The following is a 19,569-nucleotide window of genomic DNA, read 5'->3' on the forward strand; positions in this document are numbered from 1 at the left end:
ACAGTCGACACATTTATACTAACTGCCAACCAACTGTTGAGGACTGAACTCATTCAGTGGGTGATTACTGGGCATTTGCAGATGTGCAGGTCTAGGACATGGCTGGCTGCTTATTGCCTTCCAGCGATCATTAGGGGGGCCCCCAAGACAGCCCCCACTGCATCCTTAAAAGGCTGTGCTCTTGGAGGCCCCATTATTTCATCTATATAGTAAATAATTTTAAAAAAATTATAGGATACATTATATATTTAAAGTTGTAAATGTATTTTCTTTGTTTAAAATTATCTTGATTAATTATGGGGATGGAAGTATTTCTTTAAAAATCCCTAATGTTAAGGGAAATATCAGTAAGAGACGGTGTCTTTTGTTTTGTTTTCCTCCAAGTCAGGCTGGATTTTAACAAGGGTTTCTTAGGACAGATCCTCTTGAGATGAAGGTTCAGGTACGTGTGAGTCATTAAGGTAGAGCTTGCAGAAGCAGCGCAGGAGGGAGCAGGGGAAACAGGGCAGGGAAGAGGGAAAAACCAAGCAAGGGGCTGATTTCAAAGTCTCAGCCCCAGCTGCTCTGGCAGGGGACTCTGGAGTATACATATCCCCCAGTTTGTCCCACCTCTAGCAAGGAAGCTGGGAGTTTATACTTCAGCACCAGCACAGCACTGGCCTAAGGGCTGTGTGGAATGTGTGTGTCAGGGGGGCTAGAGGGGCCCCTAAATTCCTCACATGGGGTGCAGTTAGAAAGGCAGGTGGGGTCAGAACTGCAGGGACTGGATGCCAAGCATTTTGCCAGGATTGGATGTTTGTAAGTAGAATTCACCTTCTAAGTAATAAGCAAAGTTGATAGAGTTTCTATTCTGTATTAGCTATCAATTGCTGTGTAACAAGCAAGCCCAAGACTTTGAGGCTTAATAGCAACATTTATTCTCCCCTTTAGTTTCTGAGGGTCTGGAAGCCAGTGGTCCTGGCTCGGGCAGGGGCTCCACTTCCCAGCTCCTTCACGTGGTTGTAAGCAGGGAGACTCAGCTCCTTGCCATGTGGACCTCTCCACGGGCTGCCTGCATGTCCTCATGTCATGGCAACTGGCTTCCCCAGAGCAAGCCAACCAAGGGAGGGAGAGAAGAATTGCCGCCCTGCTTTTATACCCTCATGTCCCTCTCACACACCATCACCTCCGCCTGTTAGAAGAGGTCGCTAAGCCCAGCCCTCACTCAACCAGAAGGGCTCACGCAAGGCTGTGAGTGCCAGCACTGGGGCCAGCTTCCTACTTCATAGTCCACCACCATTTTGCCAGCGAAGTTATGAAGGTCACCAGTGCCACCATCCTATTTTTGGAGTTTGGCACTTGCCAAAGCAACGACTCCAAAGTGTCCAAAGATACTGAGGCTTATTTGCCAAAGCTGCTGTCCCTTTAGCCCTCTCCTTCAGGTTTTCCCAGTGGCTCTCTTTAAATGTAACAGCCTCGTTCTGTGAAATAGGCCACCTGTTATTCGATGCTCTGCCTTGAACCCGAATCCAGCCATGGCCTTTCTTTTGCCAGCCCCCAGGTTCTTACTTCTTTCTCCCCAGGTTGAAGGCATGTCAGCCTTCTCTTGGCAGACATGTGACTTGGCAACCTGGGAAAACCTGAACCCTGGCATGGTAATTAAACTTGGCCAAAATAGAGCATGCTATTGTTCTACGCTGTGGAGTCGAGATCTTAATTTGGAGGTTTTGTAATTGCATGACTGGCAGCGTCAGGATTTAAGAGGCCGATGGCACCAATTACTCATGTCAGAGAGAAAAAAGGAAGCGAGGAGGTGGGACACTCCCTTCCAGGGCTCTGTGCACTTGGCTGCACTTGGGTACCCCCAGGGTGCCGAGGGCCCCCTCGCTGCTCTTTACTGTCTCTGTAGCCCCTCCCTGCCATGCACAATGGAAATCCAGTGCCTTGTTGAAGGGCCAAACAAGTCATTTCTCCCCTGGGTTTTCGTTCCATATGAAGGAGGACATGCTCCATGTTGTCACTAGAGTCCATGTAACAGGATGTTTTGAGTGGTGGTTTTTTTTTTCTTTATAGCATCTCTTAATGTAAGCCAGGGGCACAATACCAAAATGCAGCTGGGGGTGGGGGCTTTTTCTGCCAGATTTGAGGGGGTGGAGGGAAGGTATAAATTGATACAGTGCAAGCACATGGACTTGTGAGGGGCTGGCTCAACAAACCCAGGCTCTTAAACCCGTGGAGGCAGCCTCTGCAAGCCCTGCTGGAGACAGGATGGGGCTCATGTTGGAGGTGAGGACCTGGACTGCAGGTGCTTTGCATGGGGATTAGGGCAGATCTTTAAAACTCAAGGCCAGCGGGTGGTTGCATACATCCTTTTATGGAAATCAAGAAGTGGGACCCAAAATTCTCAGCTGCTTGAGGTTGATCTGCCTAGAGCCAGGATCTCCCTTAAAAAGAAGTTCATGACTTCTTTTTAGTAGTCAAGGCTCAGAGTTCCCTCCATGGAGAGGGATCAGGGCCTGAAGATGTTCCCAAGCAGGAATCCACCAGGGCCACACAAGTAACACCCAACTGTGGCTCATGAACACCAGCTTTGGGGCAGTGGAGCTTCCTGGGGCACTGCTGGGGGAAGAGGTGGGAAGTAGTTGCTAAGTATCTCCCTGAGTCACCAAATAAGGAGTTTTCTGATAGAAACCAGCACTCAAACAGTGGAGGTATTCCATAAATATTCATTAAATTAATGAACACATAAATGAATTGATTCCTCAGATTTGCAGGGGAGAAGCATCTGCCAAAATCAATGCTTTCATTTTAGAGCAGTTAACCACAAAAATTCTTCATGCTAGATCATCTCAGGAGGCAACTGCTCATTTGTGGTCAGGGCTGCCATGTACAGAAGCTCAGGCTGTGCACTCCCCAGTCTGAAGGGGTGGGGAGAGGCTTTTACATAGACTACGCTTGAATGACACCCTCTGGAGCTGGGCACTGGAATACTTATGGAGGGTGCCTACCTTTCTAGATGCTATTGCAGGGGATCATGCATCCAGGTCATTCATTCATTCATTCATTCACTCATTCACTCACTAGGCCTAGAGATTTGAGTGAAGACTCCAGCCCAGCCCTAAAGTTAGTTATTATCTAATAGAAGAAACAGCTAAGTCATCAGGATATTATAAATCAGTATATATGATGGGAGTATTATGGGGATACTCTAGGAGTTCAAAAGAGGAGTTTCTAATGAATCCAGGGTGGGAAGCCTGAAGGAGGGTTGAAGGGAAGGCTCTGCGGTAAAGGATAAATAGAAACTGTATAGTGAAGAATTAACCAAACCCATGTTATTGGTTGTGATGGTTAGGTTCATGTGTCAACTTGGCCTGGTGATAGTACCCAGCTGTCTGGTCAAGCAAACACTGGCCTAACAATTGCTGAGAGGATGTTTGTGGCTGGTTAATAAACCAACAGGCTGGTTTATTAAATCATCAGTCAATTGACTGCAGCTGTAACTGATGACTCACCAAAGGGTGTGTCTTCCACAATGAGAGAATGCAATTGGCTGGATTTAATCCAATTAATCAGTTGAAGACTTATAAGCGAGACAGATAGAAGACTTCACTTCTTCTTCGGCTGCCTAGCGAAGTGTTTCCTGAGGAGTTCGTCAAAGTTGCTGGTTCGTTTCCTGAGGAGTTCATCGGACATCTTCCTTGCAGTTGACAGTTTGCTGACTGCTCTATGGAATTTGGACTCATGCATACCCACAGTTGCGTGAGTCACTTTTATAAATATTATAGTCATAGACACCTCTCATTGATTCTGTTTCCCTAGAGAACCTTAATACACTGGTGTTCTTGCAAACATTGAGGACTGACAGTTTGGTAGGATGCGCCCTCGATCTTGTGGCGTGTCCTTGTGAACCTTGTTTAAGCAAAGAAGAGGCTGAACCTACTTAAAATTGTGCCTAAGAGTGTTTCCCAGAGAACCTCTTTGTTGCTCAGATGTGGTCCTCTCTCTCTAAGCCAACTCGGCAGGTGAACTCACTGCCCTCCCCTCTATGTAGTACTTGACTCCCAGGGGTGGAAATCTCCCTGGCAACGTGGGACATGACTCATGGGGATGAGCCTGGACCCAGAAGCCTGGGATTGAGAAAGCCTTCTTGACCAAAAGGGGGAAGTGAAATGAAACAAAAAGTTTCAGTAGCTGAGACATTTCAAATGGAGTTAAGAGGTCACTCTGGAGGACATTTGTATGTGCTAAATAGATATCCCTTTTTAGATTTTGTGTATTGGAATAGCTAGAAGGAAATATTTGAAGCTGCCTAACTGTAATCCAGTAGCTTTGATTCTTGAAGACGATTGCATAACTACGCAGCTTACATGGTGTGACTATGTGATTATGAAAATCTCGTGGTTCACACTCCCTTTGCCCAGTGTATGGACAGATGAGTAGAAAAATGGGGACAAAAACTAAATGAAAAACAGTGTGGGATGGGGGGCAATGAATATCTTGGGTGTTCTTTTTCACTTTCACTTTTATTTTTTATTTTTATTTTTATTTTTTTGGAGTAAGAAAAATGTACAAAAGATGATTCTGGAGATGAATGCACAAACTATATGACGGTACTGTGAATGGTTGATTGTACACTGTGGATGATAGTGGGGTGTTCTAGTTTGCTAATGCTGCCAGAATGCAAAACACCAGAAATGGATTGGCTTTTACAAAAGGGGGTTTATTTGGTTACACAGTTACAGTCTTAAGGCCATAAAGTGTTGAAAGTAACACATCAACAATCAGGTACCTTCACTGGAGGATGGCCAATGGATCTGGAAAACCTGTTAGCTGGGAAGGCATGTGGCTGGCGTCTGCTCCAAAGTTCTGGTTTCAAAATGGCTTTCTTCCAGGGTGTTCCTCTCTAGGCTGCAGCTCCTCAAAAATGTCACTCTCAGTTGATCTTGGGATGTTTGTCCTCTCTTAGCTTCTCTGGAGCAAGAGTCTACTTTCAATGGCTGTCTTCAAACTGTCTCTCACCTGCAGCTACTCTCTCAGCTTCTGTGCATTCTTCCAAGTGTCCCTCTTGGCTGTAGCAAGCTCACTCCTGTCTGAGCTTACATAGTGCTCCAGTAAACCAATCAAGGCCCATGCTGAATGGGCAGGGCCACACCTCCATGGAAATTATCTAATGAAAAATCTTGCCCAGAGTTGAGTGATCACACCTCTACGGAAACATCCAATCAAAAGTCTCCAACCCGATCAACATCAGTACATTTCCTGCCCACACAAGACTATATCAAAGATAATGACATTTTGGGGACATCATACATCCAAACCAGCACATGGGGTATGTGAATATATCTAAATAAAACTGTATTAAAAAAAAAAAAGAATTAACTGAACCCAAAGAGAAGCCTGGCCTTTGTCCCAGCTCCTGGGAGGGGGTTGGGGCTCTCTGAACACTGGGGGTTTCCAGTGATGAGTGCCCCCCCCACACCTGATGATGGTAATTAGAGGATTCAAGGAGGGGCCTGTCCAAAGGTGGTCTTGGGGAGGACTGGCCACACTAGAGAGACCAACCATGCGATCGCAGGGTTGGGGCTTTGAGCCATGGTCTCAGCCTACCCCTGGGGTGGGGAGCAGGGCTGGAGATCGAGTTCAGCCTCATGGCCAACAATTGATCAATCATCCCTTCATAATGGAACACCAATAAAAACCCTGGACCCCAGAGCTTGGGTGAGGTTGCCTCGCTGTCAGTATTCTTTGAGCATTGTTATACATTTTGGCCGGGAGATTGAGGCGTCCTGACTCCACGGGGAGAGGACTTGGTAACCTTACATTCGAGGCCTTCCCAGACCTCGTCTTATACATCTCTTCTTTGGGCTCCTCCTTATTTGCACCTGGTTTGCTATAATAAAACTGTTAACTGTAAGTGTAGCGTTTTCCTGTGTTCTGTGTCATTCTAGCAAATCATCGAAGCTGAAAGGGTAGAGGAAACGCCTGAATATTTAGCCAGTTGGTCAGAAGTAAGGATGATCCTGCTAACCCTGAGCTTGTGGGCTGGCATTTGAAGCGAGGGCAATCTTTTAGAGGATGTGCCCTTAACCGCTGAAGGCCGGCCTAACTAGGGTAGGGACAGAACTCACTGCAGACGCTGGTTAGGAAACAGCAGGGGGTGAGGGCGAGCAGCAGGCGAGAATGCTTTCAAATCACATGCACTGGGTACTGATAATTATTTTTCAGCACTTTATAGATGTTAACATTTTTTTAAAACTTAATTTTTCTTCCTAATGCCTCTATGAATTAAGTAGTATTACTACCTTCAATTTAAAGATGAGCTAACCTAAGTACAGAAAGGTTAAAAATTTGCCTACGTACATACCCTGGAAATTGATGGAGCAATGGCCAAGCCAGGGGTCTGGATGCAGAGCCTACAGCTTGCAGCCTGTTCCTTGCCATCAAGATATTTACTTTTTTTTTTTTTTTTTTTTGTGCATTTTGAAAGAATCTCAAAAAAAGTTGCAAGTACAGTACAAAGGACTTACTGGAGGGTAAGTTCCTGACCTGATATCTCATCACCCCTAAATACTTTCAGGGGAAAATCCTATTACCCTACATAACCAAAATATAACCATCAAAATCAGGAAATTCACTTTGATAATGTTATTGCCAACAAATCCTCAGATCCTATTCAAATTTCATCAAATTGTCCCAGTAACATCCGTTATAGCAAAAAGCTCCAATTCAGGATCACACATCGCATTTGGTTGTCTTGCCGCTTTGGTTTCCTTCCATCTGGAACAGTTTCTCAGTCTTCGCTCGACTTTGGTAATCTAAACACTTAGATAGATTTCAGGTCAATTATTTTGCCTTATTCTAAATTTCTCAACTTAGGATTTTCTGATGTTTTCTATGATTAGATTCAGGTAGAATCTTGGGCATGTTTTTGAATTTTATAAAAATGAAACCATACTGCATATATTGTTTCGCGATTTGTTCTTTGATTTGTTTTAAAGTGTTTTTGAATTTACTCCTTTTATAAAACATTACTTTGCAAACTCAGACTCGCAGTTTCTACAGATGAAAATAAACAATTTTTGCATTTAGGGGGACTAGAGGATTTCCCCCTTTAAAAAAATTGTTCTATCCAGATGGAATCGCCTTATAGTTGTCACTGGTGGAAAGAAATTTGGCAACGTCCAGGGTTGAGGAGCCAGAAAACGCAGTCTTTTCTGAGATCTTACTGAACGTAAGCTTGTCGATTAGTTGAGCTGATAATATAATAATAGCTGATGCCCACTAAACCCTCACCACGTGCCAGCATCGACAGGCATGATTTCACCTAACATTCGCCCCCATCTGTGAGGCAGCCTGTTTCACAGACTGACGAGGAAACAGCAGCTGAATTATGGACGCAATTTCCCAAGGACTCTAGCCAGCGAGGAGGGACCCTGGCTGGAGGCGAACCTCCGCCTCACTGGCTCCCAAGTGCAACACCTCAAGGCCCCCGCCCTGCCCCGGCCACAGCTGCCGTTCATATGCGCGTGCGCGAGCCGGGCCCTGCGCCTGCGCGCTCCGGTGCGACGCTCACAGCTGCCCTCTTGAAAGTGTTCGGGAGCTGCCATGGGGGGTTATGAGGCTGGTAGCAAGAGGACCTGGCCTCAAGCCCAGCTCCAGACCTCTCGCTCCTCTTGCCTGTTGCCAGGACCTGCTCCCAAGAGAACCTGGACCTCCCAAGGTCAGGAGCGGTCTTGGGTCCTGAAGCTGAGACAAACAGGCATCTGGGGGGCCCTCACCCTGCCTCCCCCAACCTCCCCAGAGCCAGGCAGCATGGGGCCGTTTTTAAAATTAAGGATTTGAATTAGGAAAAAGACACCACTAATAAGATACAAGATTGTGAATTATAAAAGAAACAGAATAATTAAAACTATGTCTGACGGATAGATAAAACCAATAAAATAAAAAGCATAGGAGCCAAAATTAGGATACTGAAAATTAGTTATAAACAGTGAAAGGCATATGACGGGTTACAGTTGCAAAAGAAATAAAGCAGTAAGTTTAAACCAACAAAGTCCTAGAAGCTTAGAAATTTAAATAGTAAGCTAAAAACAAAATAAAGGAAAAAAAGGATTTGACATTAAAACAAAGCCAGAAGCTCTGAATTTTAATAGGGGTAATTATTATGAAGCTAAAACACAAAAGGTGATCAAAATAGAAGGAAAATAAGAAGGAAGGTAAAAAAGCAAATTAAGGAAGCTTAGACAATGAAAAGAATAAAAGATAAAGTAAGCTAGAATAACAAAAAGAAGGCAAAATACATGAGTAATTTAACAAGTGACAAGATGTCACAAAAATGTTTAAAATCCTAAAGACATAATTGTGAGTGGGTAAAATCCACGCTTCAACCTGAGACCACTAAAGCTTTTTATTTTTATTACTGTTATTTTAAATGTTAGGGCATCAGTGAGTCAAGAGAACACCTGGCCAATCGACACCTTGAGATCTGAGTTCCTGACAAGGGGTTGGGCCTTTTAGATCCCTCACCTTGCCCAGGGGCCATACCTGGGCAAGGTGAGGGAGCACTGGGGGCTGTTTCCATCTCTAGTGCCACACCTGTCTGCTCAGACATCCCTGAATAGCCACTTGCCCTGTAGCCCATGCCAACAAGGCAGTGTGGGGAGGTGGGGGCGTATGCCCTTCAACTTCCCGAAGGGGAAAGAAATTTTATAGTTGCTGAAAATAAGATATAGCTGTCAAAGTATATGAAATTAGCTGCATAAACTGTGAAACATAAGTCACAGTTATAATTGTTCTCAGACAGTGTAAAAATAGAAGCAATTTCAGAGATAGAAAATCCAAAGCCCTCTTCAGCCACCACGTCCAAGTGGCCCTTCGAATGCTTTCGTTGTCCTTTGCTGAAGGTCCACAGAACTGGTGGGCAACGCTGGGGCCTCAGCTAGCGCCCAAGTAGAGGGTCGCCAGAGAGGAAATTAATTTATGATGCTTCCATTGCATTTTTATTGCTAAGGGCGCTTGGTCTCCTGTCTTGCTGGAGGAGGTGGGAAAGGGGTTATCTCTCAAAGACAGTGGACAGGCAGGTCCCTCTGGGTTATAGACTCTGAGTTAGAGAAGCTTCGATTCTGCCAGTCGCAAGGAGCATTCACCCATTCTGGTGACATTTGGAATTGTCTGTGGTTTGCAGAGTTCTGGGCCACTTGGAAGCTTCACCCCTACTGGACCAGTCTGTACAGGTGTGTCTTCAACAGGTCAAGTTCCCAGGTCATGACCTCTGCCCAGGAGATGAATTCATTCATTCATTCATTCATTCATTCATCAATCATTACAAGTATTGAGTGACTAATGTGTCAGGAAATGTGCCAAGTGCTCAGGAGGGAAAAAATTAGCCTTCAGAGAGTCTCTGGGTGATGTCATCTTAGCTGCCATGGACAGTAGTAAGAGCTGATGGTTCTGCCCAACCTCCTGGAAGAAGGTCTCTTCACTTTAGCTCCTGCCTCTTCATTTTTAAAAATGTTTTGTTACAGAAAATTTCAAACATATACAAAACTAGAAAGGATAGTATAACGAACCTCCCAAATACTCATTGCCCAGCTTCAACTGTTAGCAACTCAGAGCCAATGTTCTCTCATCTACACTCCCACCCACTCCTCCCCGGGCATCATATTATTTCATCCAAAATACTCCAGAATGTATCTCTAGAAGATAAGGGCTCTTAAAAAAATAACTGTAATAACTTGTCACACCTAAAAACTTGGTAATAATTTCTTAATATCATCAAATACCTCCCAAAGTCCAAATTTCCCTAATTGTCTTTTAAACTTTTCCCCCAAAGGTTTGTGGAAACAACATTCAAATAAAGTCTATGCGTGGCAATTGGCTGATATTTCTTTATTCTCTTTCAGCCTTTACGATCTCCCATCCTCTCTTGTTTTTCTCTCAAGAAATTGGGTCATTAGTCCTGCAGAGTTTCTCACAGTTTGAATTTTGTGGATTGCAACCCCACGGTGTTGTTTTACCAGTTCCTCTGTCTCCCGGATTTCCTATAAATTGGTAGTTAGATCCAGAAGCTTGATTATAGTTGGACTGGATTTCTTCAGTCTCTATTTTGGCCCCAAATGATGGACTAATGGCAAAACCTGAAAACAGCTCCCTTGAATAAAAGAGGCAGCCCCTAACTTACCAGGACTCCATATTTGTTCCTCACCTTTGCAGGCTGTCTTACTGCAAGACTCTCAGAGTAACAATTCAAATTAGCATTTATGAACATCTGACAAGCTGCCTCCAGGGATACTGTAGGTAGAGCTAGTATATTTCCATAGAAAAGGTAGAGTTTCCAATATAGAATGCTGGCAATGCCCTTGCCCAGCATTAGCATTCAGAATTTCACAAGTCATGAGATGAGTCTTTAGTGGCAATAAGGGGTTTCATGGCAATGACCCTTTTTGAGATGGATCCAGGGATAATGTTCATAATATTTAATAGCCAGGATGGTACAGCATCATCCAGCCCTAGAGGTACATGCTGGTGGTCCACCCTTGGTGCAGCTGCCCCTGGCTGCCCCGCTGAGTATCAGTCCTGGAGGTGACCCTAATGGTTTGTGCAGGCTGACCATCCTTGAAGCAACAGAGAACAGCTGTAATTCCTTCAAGCAGTGTCAGGAATTGAGGAAGACATCTTCATTCCCAAGGTCAGTGGACTAAAGTTTAAGAAGCATCAGTCTGTAGAGTTCATGCAGAAGAATTGCCCCATGTGAAATTTTATCATGTAGCTTAATTTTACATACTAATTATCAATATCAAAGCACACATCCAAGTTTCATTCTCTAATCATATATTTTTTGTTATCAATTTGACACTTTTGAGGTATGAAATGTTTCTGGGAATAGAACACAGCAAATGTTTCACGACTGCTCCTCATGTAAATAAAGACTTGACTGCAACACCCTGACTTGAGCAGATCCCTGAAGGACCAATCTGACTTTGGACGGGGGTGGGAAGGAAGTCACTGTTGGCTGTGGAAAGCCAAGCTGAAAGGGCATCCCGGCTGTGGCTGCCATTTTGGTTCGTGTGGAATCTGACAAGCAGAGAGAAGCGGCTGGACCGAGGAGGGAAGCCGGAGAGTGGAGCCACCCACAGAGGGAAGTAGAGAGGAATGGGCCCTGTGGCCCCTGAGAAAAAGAGCGATGGCTTTTTTGTTCCTGGGAAGCTGGACTTCATTTCTCATACTTGGATTCTTTGGGATTCCAGCATCCTTACACTGTCCCTCTTTTCCTTGAGCAAATTTGAATAGGCTTCTGATCTTTGCAACCAAAGCAGCCTCAACTAGGGAATAAGGAAAGGATGTCTGCTCTTGCCATTTGTATTCAACATTGTAATGGAAGACCTAGTTAGTGCAATAAAGCAAGAAAAACAATTAGAAGGCATAAAGATTGGAAAAAAAAAAACTGTCTTTGTTCACAGGTGGCAGGAGAGTGTGCATAGAAAATCCAAAGGGATATATAAACAAACTATGAGAACTAATAAGTGAATTTATCAAGGTCACAGGGTACTAGGTCAACAGGCAAAAATTAATTGTGTTTCCATAGGGTACCAACAGATACTCAGAAAATGAAATGAGAAAACAATGACACTCAGAAGAGCATCAAAAAATATTAAATACCTAGGAACCAATTTAATTAAAATTGACAACTACAAAATATTGCTGAATTAATTTAAATGATCTGTAAATAAATAGAGAGCTATAGCATATTCATGGATTGAATGATTTAAGGTGTCAAAATTCAGGCCTCCATGATTCCCAGATTTATCTCTAGAGACAAAGCTAGCTCAATCAAAATCCTAGCAGACTGTTTTTTGATAGAAATTGACAAGTTGATTCTAAAATTTATATGGAAATGCAAAGGACTTAAAATAGCCAAGACAATCTTTAAAAAGAACAAAGTGGGAGGGCTTACTCTACCAGCTTTCAAGACTTACCACAAAGCTACAGTATTTAACACAGTGGGGTATTAGCATAAGGATAGACAATTAGATCAATGGAACAGAATAGAAGGTCTAGAAATAGACCCACATATCTACAGTCAGTAGATTTTTAAAAAGCATTAATTTAATTCGGGGGTGGGGGAGGGCACAGAAATCCTTTTTGGTAAATGGTGCTGGAGCAATTGGACATTCACATGGATCAACAGACCTAAATATGAGAGCTAAAACTACAAAACTTTTAGAAAAAAATATAGGAGAATATCCTCAGGACCTTGATATACTCAAGTATTTCTTAGGCTGCAAAAGGCATGAACTATAAAAGAAAATTCCTCAAAATTAAATATTTCTGCTCATTAAAAGACAGGAAAGATAAGTCACAAACTGGTAGAAATATTTGCAATATATTTATCTGACCAAGGATTGTATTCAGTATATCCCCAGAGGAATGAGTGAATCTCTCCACCAAGATTGCATAAGAATGTTCATAGCTACTTTATTCCTAATAGTTGAAAACTGGAAACAATCCAAATGTCCATCAGCAGGAGAATGGATGGGCAAACTGTGGCGAAGATTTTCAGTAACAAAAGAGAACAATCTACTGATACACATGTCGTTGCTCACTCTCAAAAACATTATGTTGAGCGAAAGAGGTCAGACACTGTAGTGTTCAGTGTGTGATCCCATTTATGCGAAGTTCAAGAACAGGCAAAACCAAGCTAATGGCCTTGGGCATTGACTGGACAGGGGCCTGAGGGAGCCTTCTGGAACAACAGAAATGTTCTATATTGTCATCTAGTTGATGTGGGAGTATATGTACGTAAGAATTCATCAAGCTATAAACCCAAGATCTGTGCATTTTACTGCAATATAAATTAGCATTCAATAAAGCACTATTAAAATTGTCTTTATCAAAACACTAACCATAGTGACAATTAAAAAAATACAGAGGAATAAAATACTTGGGCCATTCAAGAGATAAACGGTCTACTCCCTCTTCAATTGTTACCAAGCTTTGTGTGTGCCATGAGGTTTTATTTATTTATTTATTTATTTATTTATTTATTTATTTATTTATTTTGCCATGAGGTTTTTGTTGGTTTGGTTGGGCTTTGTTACTTACACAAATCAAGCAAGGAGACAGAGAATTATTTTCTTGGCTTTGGAGTGAAAGGGACTTCAGTCTGAATGCATGCTTAAAGGTGTTGGGAAAGTAACTATGGAAACGGATCAAAAGATGCTCACAGTCAACCCTGGTTCTTCATACCAGGGACATGGTCTAAGAGGGTCGGGACGCCAAGATGTGGTAAGAGCAGAGGTGAAATCACCTAACCCGATAACAGGTCTGACCCTGCTGCCGCGGTGCTAGTGAAATGGGGGTTGGCAGGAAGAGCCGAGAGAGAACGGATTTCCATTTGCACCGCACACACTAAGAGATTTTCAGATGTCACGCGTCAAACAAACATGGGACGTAGTGACTCATTGGCTGCCAAATGGTAAAATTTCCTGGGAGAAACTCTCATTTTGGACTTTACTTTTTAAAGCACTAACTCAAAGCTCTTGGAACTTGGACAGCCCAACAGGAGGTTTTTGTCTAGAAAACTCCATGGCAGGTACAGCATTACTAACCTTGCCACAGAACTCCAGTTCCGAAATGTGTGTCTCCATGGGGGATCCCAGCCCCAGCTTTGAGGCAGTCAAGAATGACCTAGATAAACTCTCCAAAACCTCTGCCCTCGCTAAGCCACCGGACGGAAGTAACCACAGGTAACCGTTTATGGGCACACAGGACTCGGTGGGGTGCAAATGGGAAGGGGTTCCATTCTACCTCAAGCCTCCCCGCTTCAAACTGCCCTGCGGGTTTGCACTGCTTGCCCTGGGCCTTGTGGAAATCTCAGGTAGGTGGTAAAGGTTTTTAGGATATAAGCAAATGGTATCTTTTGCTGGTATTAGAAAGTGCAGCACAAAGTTGTTTCAAACCTCCCCACTGCTCCCTTCTCCCCACTGCTCCCTTCTCCCGGTCCAGGCCTGCCGCCCCATCCTCTCCTCCCTCCCCAGCTCCTTGGCGTGCGCAAAGCTCTCTCAAGCCAGCCACTTATGACCCCCCAATCTTCTGCAGCCACTTTCTGCTGAAGTCCACCAGTCCCCTGGCAGGACGCTCTCATGGGCAGAGCCCTTTTAAAGTGGCTCAAAGTTGGTCCCCTTCCTGAGGGTCGGCACCTGGCCAGGAGTGAACACACACCTGTGCCTGGCCTCTTGGTGGCAGAGCCCTTTATTCCCGGCACAGCCCCTCCTCTGCTCCCACCACAGGCTGCTTCAGCCAGTCCCGTCTCTGGACGTTTCCAGGTGTCAGGTCTCTGTCGCTGCGTCTCCCAGATTTCAGAGACTTCCAAGAGGATCTCCTGAAGTCTCCCTTACCTGGTTTAAGATGAGGGGCACATCCCCGCTGGAGAGGCATGGGAAACTCATGGCCCCCTGACAATTCCTGCCAAAGAAACCTGGCAGCCGATCTCCTCATACCCTCCACCTCTTTTTTTTTTTAACTGATTGTTACAGTATTGAAACACTGAAGAAATGCTTGCTAAATAGCCACTGTCCTGAGTCTCTCCCTGGCTCTACCTCCCAGGGCCTCTTCACTGGCCTCTGAGACTCTAGCTCCAGTATTGGGTCTTGGAGGCCAAATATTTTTAGTATCACTGCTGCTAATGCCCTGGGTGAGGGGGTGAGGTAAGTGGGCCAGGCCAGTTCACCAGCTCTTGGGGTGTCCTGTGTAGGTTGTCAGACATTTATATTTTGGCTCTTAGCTCTTGGGACTTCAGCTAAATCAGAGACAACAGGAAGCAGTTCCTGTCTATAAATAAAAATAATTTTTTTTTTTTAGATAAGTTGTAGGATTACAGGAAAATTATGCAGAAAATACAGAGTTCCCATACACCCTGTCTCACACACAGTTTTCCCTATAATTAACACTTTGCGTTAGTGTGGTACCTTCATTACAACTGATGAAAAAATGTTATAATTATGCTATTAATTGTAGCACACAGTTTATATTAGGATTTTTTGTTTGTGTCCGATGGCTTTTAAAGATTTTTTTATTCTAGTCACATATATAAAGCCTAAAATTTCCCCCTTTTAACCACATTCAAATATATAATTTAGTGGTATTAATTGCATTCATAATGTTGTGTTTCCATCACCACCATCCATTACCAAAACTCTTCCATTAACCCAAACAGAAACTCTACAATTAAGCATTAGCTTCCCATTCTCTACCCCATCCCGGCCCCTGGTAACTTGTATTCTGGTTTTTGACTCTATGGTATTGCTTATTCTAATTATTTCATGTCAGCGAGATCATCCAATATTCATCCTTTTATGTCTGGCTTATGTAAAAAAAAATCAAAGCCCAATGGGCAAAGCAACCTCAGGAAGTAAAAGATGAGTCGACATCTTTTTCTGGGATTCTGGGTGGGTTGCCCGGTTCATACTCTGCCAAATACAGCTATGAGGATGCTATTTCCCCACAGTGATCCAGGAATTTGGAGAGATTGTGACGCTGCTAGGATTTTAATTTAAGGAAATAAAGAGGGATAGGCTTGAGGATTTTGACACAAGGAAATTTAGCAGAGTGTAGCTTACAAAAAATAGCAAAAATGTGAAATCCCATTGGGGCAGAGATTGCTGTCTCCTCCCCTGTATCCATTCTCCCCTTCTTCCTTGCTAAGGAGACCCCAAATTACTGGAGGCAGGAAGCAGGCATTTCCCGGCTTCCTTTGCGGGTGAAGGGGGCCGTGTGACCATTTTAACCCAGTGAGATGTAAGCATCAGTTGTTGGGCCTTCAGGGAAGCCTCCTTAAAGAAAAATAGACTTAGCTGGTATGTGCCCTCTCCCCCTGGACTTTCCTTCTTCCCTCCATCTGAACTGTGGATGTGATGGCTGGAGCTCTGGCAGTCATCTTGACAGAGGAGCAGAAAGAAAAGCTAAAAGGAGACTGCGTCTCTGAGGGTATTAACTGGCTGCCATTATGGCCCAGCAGACTTTTTCACACAAGAGCCAAATAGACCTCTATCTCGCTAAGCCGTGTTATTTGGGTTTTCTGTTACAAGCAGCACAACTTAATCCGAACCAATACAATACCTGAATGCCAACAATAGGAACCCAGTGAATAAATCACTATCCAGTCATTCTACAGAAACTTTGTAGCCATTAAATGATTGTGTAGAAAAATAATAACTTGGAGAGATATTTATGAAATACTGATAAGTAGTTTGCAAGACAGAGTGTATAGTAAGATCTTCTATGAAGAGAAAATATACATAAAACACACAGAGGAAAAAGCTTAACATACATTTACAATATATTGATATGTCTCCCGGTGGTGGTGTTACAGTGACTTTTCCTTTCTTTTCTATTTGTCACTGGTATGTAATATAATATCTATAATTTCCTATTTTTGTGACAGGAAAGTAACAATAGTTTATTTTAAAAAATAAATTGTGGGGGTGTTTTTTTTTTTTTTTTTAACTCAAGACTCCCTTGAAGCCCCATCCGGACTTTGCAGCAACAGGTCACTCTTCCATCTTTTCTCGACCGGCCCTTCCTCGTGGTTTCCCATCCCTTACCTTGTTTTCTGGGCTACTGGGTCTGTCTGTGTTGGTTTGCTCCATGGAGGCGTTCTGCTCTGTGGGAGGTTCAAGGTCAGGGGCTCAATTATAGATTTCCCCTTTTCCAGTGAACCTGTGACATTTAAAAGATGTAGTGAGTTAGAAAACATGCACCTCCCCCCTTTTAGGCATTCCCCTTTTGGCTAGCACAGTGGCAGCTGTCATCCTGGAAAGGGGAAGGGTGTGGATGAGGAGGGGTATCCTCCTCCCATCCCCTGAAGGAGAACTTGACACACCCGGGGCTGTGTTCTATGACCAAGGAGGGTGTTCTCAATGGGAGTCATAATTACGATACAAGAAACTTCATATATGTAAACACACACACACATTCACACACACATAGTGGGAAAAACAAAGGATGCTGGAAATAAGATTGCAAACTTAAACACAAGTCTGGTGAACATCCTAAAAGGTAATAAAACCATAACCATTAACATTTTCATTTCTACTGGACAAAAATAATTCAAAACTTATCAATCTTTTAATATCTAGCTATACAGCATCTGAGTCCTAATCAATAGTAAATAACAGGTCAAACCAAGATACCTTCTCATAGGTGGGATTGTTAGTTGGTGTGCTACCATGACTTTGAAAGGGCACACAGTAATTTTATGCCTTGTTTCCAATTGTGAATAATTTTCCTTAGCAGATGAAATGGGGGGAATGTCCTACACCTTCTCCGAGACACAAAGTGTGACCCCAAAGCATGAGCTTTCTTTTGTTGTTGGGGAGTGAGTCAGAGAAGCTGGTTGACCAGGTGGCCCATTTTGTCTACTCCAAGATAGGGCAGGGAGGGTGGGGAGGACATGGGGGGAGACGCAGGAAGGACAGGGAGGGGGCGGGAACATCCAGGGCATCTTGGGGGTTGGCAGAAAAGGAAGGGGCCCTTGTCCTATTCTGCACTGTTGTCACCATTCTCTGCTTAGCTTGGGAGGCCCCAGACTCAAAGCTCTTTGTCCATTGGCCCCATTTCCCTCTCAGCCTTGTCTCAGGAACAGTCCCATTCCCATCTTGTCTCCCACCCCAGAAAGAAGACCTCTCGCCCCCTTGCCAATGGCAGCTGCATCTGCTTTTCTCTCTTCTTGCAGCATCCTAGCCTTGCATGTCCAATGTGACAGCCACTCACCACGCAAGGCTATTGAGCCCTTGAAATGTGGCTAGCGCATCTGAGGAACTGAATTTTTCATTTTATTTAAAACTTTAATTAATTAAAATTTAAATTTAAAACTGATACTCCATTCAGTTATTGGAAAACTTGTAAATATGTTTGTAACAATTTGGATACTGAATCTACTTTTCTGACTATACGTTTTATGAAACCGAAATACAAATTAAGAATTTCTTAATATGCTGATTGAGATGGGCTGCAAGTATAAAGTACTTAACAGATGTTGAAGACTTAGTGCAAAAAAGAATGTAAAATCTCATTGTAATTTAATAATTTTATATTGATTATTAATTGTATGATAAAATAATACCTTGGATATAGTGGGTTACAAAAAGTACATTATGAAAATCAATTTCACCCATATTTTAACTTTTTAAATGTGGCTACTAGAAAATTTAAATTACAAGTGTGACTTGCATACGAGAAAGCATGTATGTTTTACTGAGTCCTAGAACAAGTTCTCTTTTAAATAAAAGCTAATCTTATTGTATGAATCAGGTCAACATTTTCTCCTGAAGTATCTACATCATCAGTTTGGGGAATTTGGATTTAAATAATGGCTTCAATGAGTTCCACCTCATTGGACATGTGCTTGATCATTTTCAACACTTTTTACTCTCCTTTCATTTACTTAGGGCCTCTCAGCCCTGGTGACGCCAAGGGGCTCTAAGGACAGCTGTCCCTGGTGCTGACCTGTCCGGAGGCTGGGGCTCCTTTCTGGGGTGCTTCCAGTCCTGGCTTTGCTTCTGCGTCTCATAGAGCGATTGAAGATGGAGTTTCTCTGGATCCGGATGTTGTAATGGGGCTCATGGGTCTCCTGGTCAGGGTGACATGTCTCTTTCGAGAGTAACCCAGGCCTCACGTTGGCCCATTCATCATCAGTTTTCCACGAACCACTCGCTGACTTCCTGCAGGGCTTTTCCAAATCTTCAGATTCTTTGGTCTCCATGGTAATGGGTCCAGTTGTTTCTCAACAGAATGACTGCAGGTTGATAACCTTCCCAAGCATCTCCGGATTTGAGAGCTTTAGAATAGAACAGAACAATTTTCAGTTAGAGTCACCAGGCTAATATTCCATTCAGAGTAGCTCCATTCTGATTCAATGAAATTTGGAATAAGCTGCACCTTCTGGCAATCACTTCTTTGTCAGTGAAAATTACAGCTTAACCACTGCAATTGGGATGCATTCATGTATCATTTAAAATTGAGGTTTGTTTATTATATTCATAAGATGCTCTTTGGGGGAAAATGCTTAAAGTGGCTTGTGTAAGTAACTTTCAAGTAAACAATTTTCTGAATAATTCAGGAGAAAAATAGCAGAAGTAGAGAGGGGAACTCCAGGAATCTGATGCAAGGGAAAATGGATGTGTGGACACTCAGAGAAAGAGGTGTGGGAGGGTTAGAAAGGGGATGTCAGTAAGGGAACGGTCTCACGATGGCAAATTGAGAGATGGGAGAAGTGGAACCCCAGGAGGCCAATTTAGGCTTGTGGATTTGTGGTCTCCCTAACAGTCCAGTGTTGTGTGGGAGCAGTGAGACTCCCCCACCCCACCCCAAACTCCCCCACTGGGCTGGAGTAGTAGAGTGGTTACCTCTCTGTAGAGTGGCCTATGACATCCTCTGAACCAGGACACTTTCCAGTGGAAGAGGGGTGCAATAGGAATAAAACAGGGCTCCCCCTCAATGTGGACCTTTCTCCAGGGCAGGGGTCCTCAGGGTGATGAAAGACTGTGCAGATGCTTTAGGAATGTAATAGGCTGGGGCATAGCATGCCAGACA

The 19,569-nt window shown here is 43.6% G+C and overlaps 1 protein-coding gene across 1 annotated transcript in view; it reads right to left on the reverse strand.

Annotated features, from left to right (window-relative positions):
• NGEF (neuronal guanine nucleotide exchange factor) overlaps positions 1-19,569 on the reverse strand; it is a 128,101-nt gene that overhangs the window by 62,762 nt on the left and 45,770 nt on the right. Inside the window, exons 2-3 of the mRNA XM_037849583.1 lie at positions 18,484-18,814; positions 16,581-16,695 (exon numbers count right to left, since the gene is read on the reverse strand). Of these exons, the coding sequence (XP_037705511.1) occupies positions 16,581-16,695; positions 18,484-18,739 (371 nt within the window). The 5' untranslated portion in view covers positions 18,740-18,814. The remainder of the gene's footprint in view (positions 1-16,580; positions 16,696-18,483; positions 18,815-19,569) is intronic.

The sequence above is a fragment of the Choloepus didactylus genome, chromosome 9 (genome assembly GCF_015220235.1).
Source record: "Choloepus didactylus isolate mChoDid1 chromosome 9, mChoDid1.pri, whole genome shotgun sequence".
NCBI lineage: Eukaryota > Metazoa > Chordata > Mammalia > Pilosa > Megalonychidae > Choloepus > Choloepus didactylus.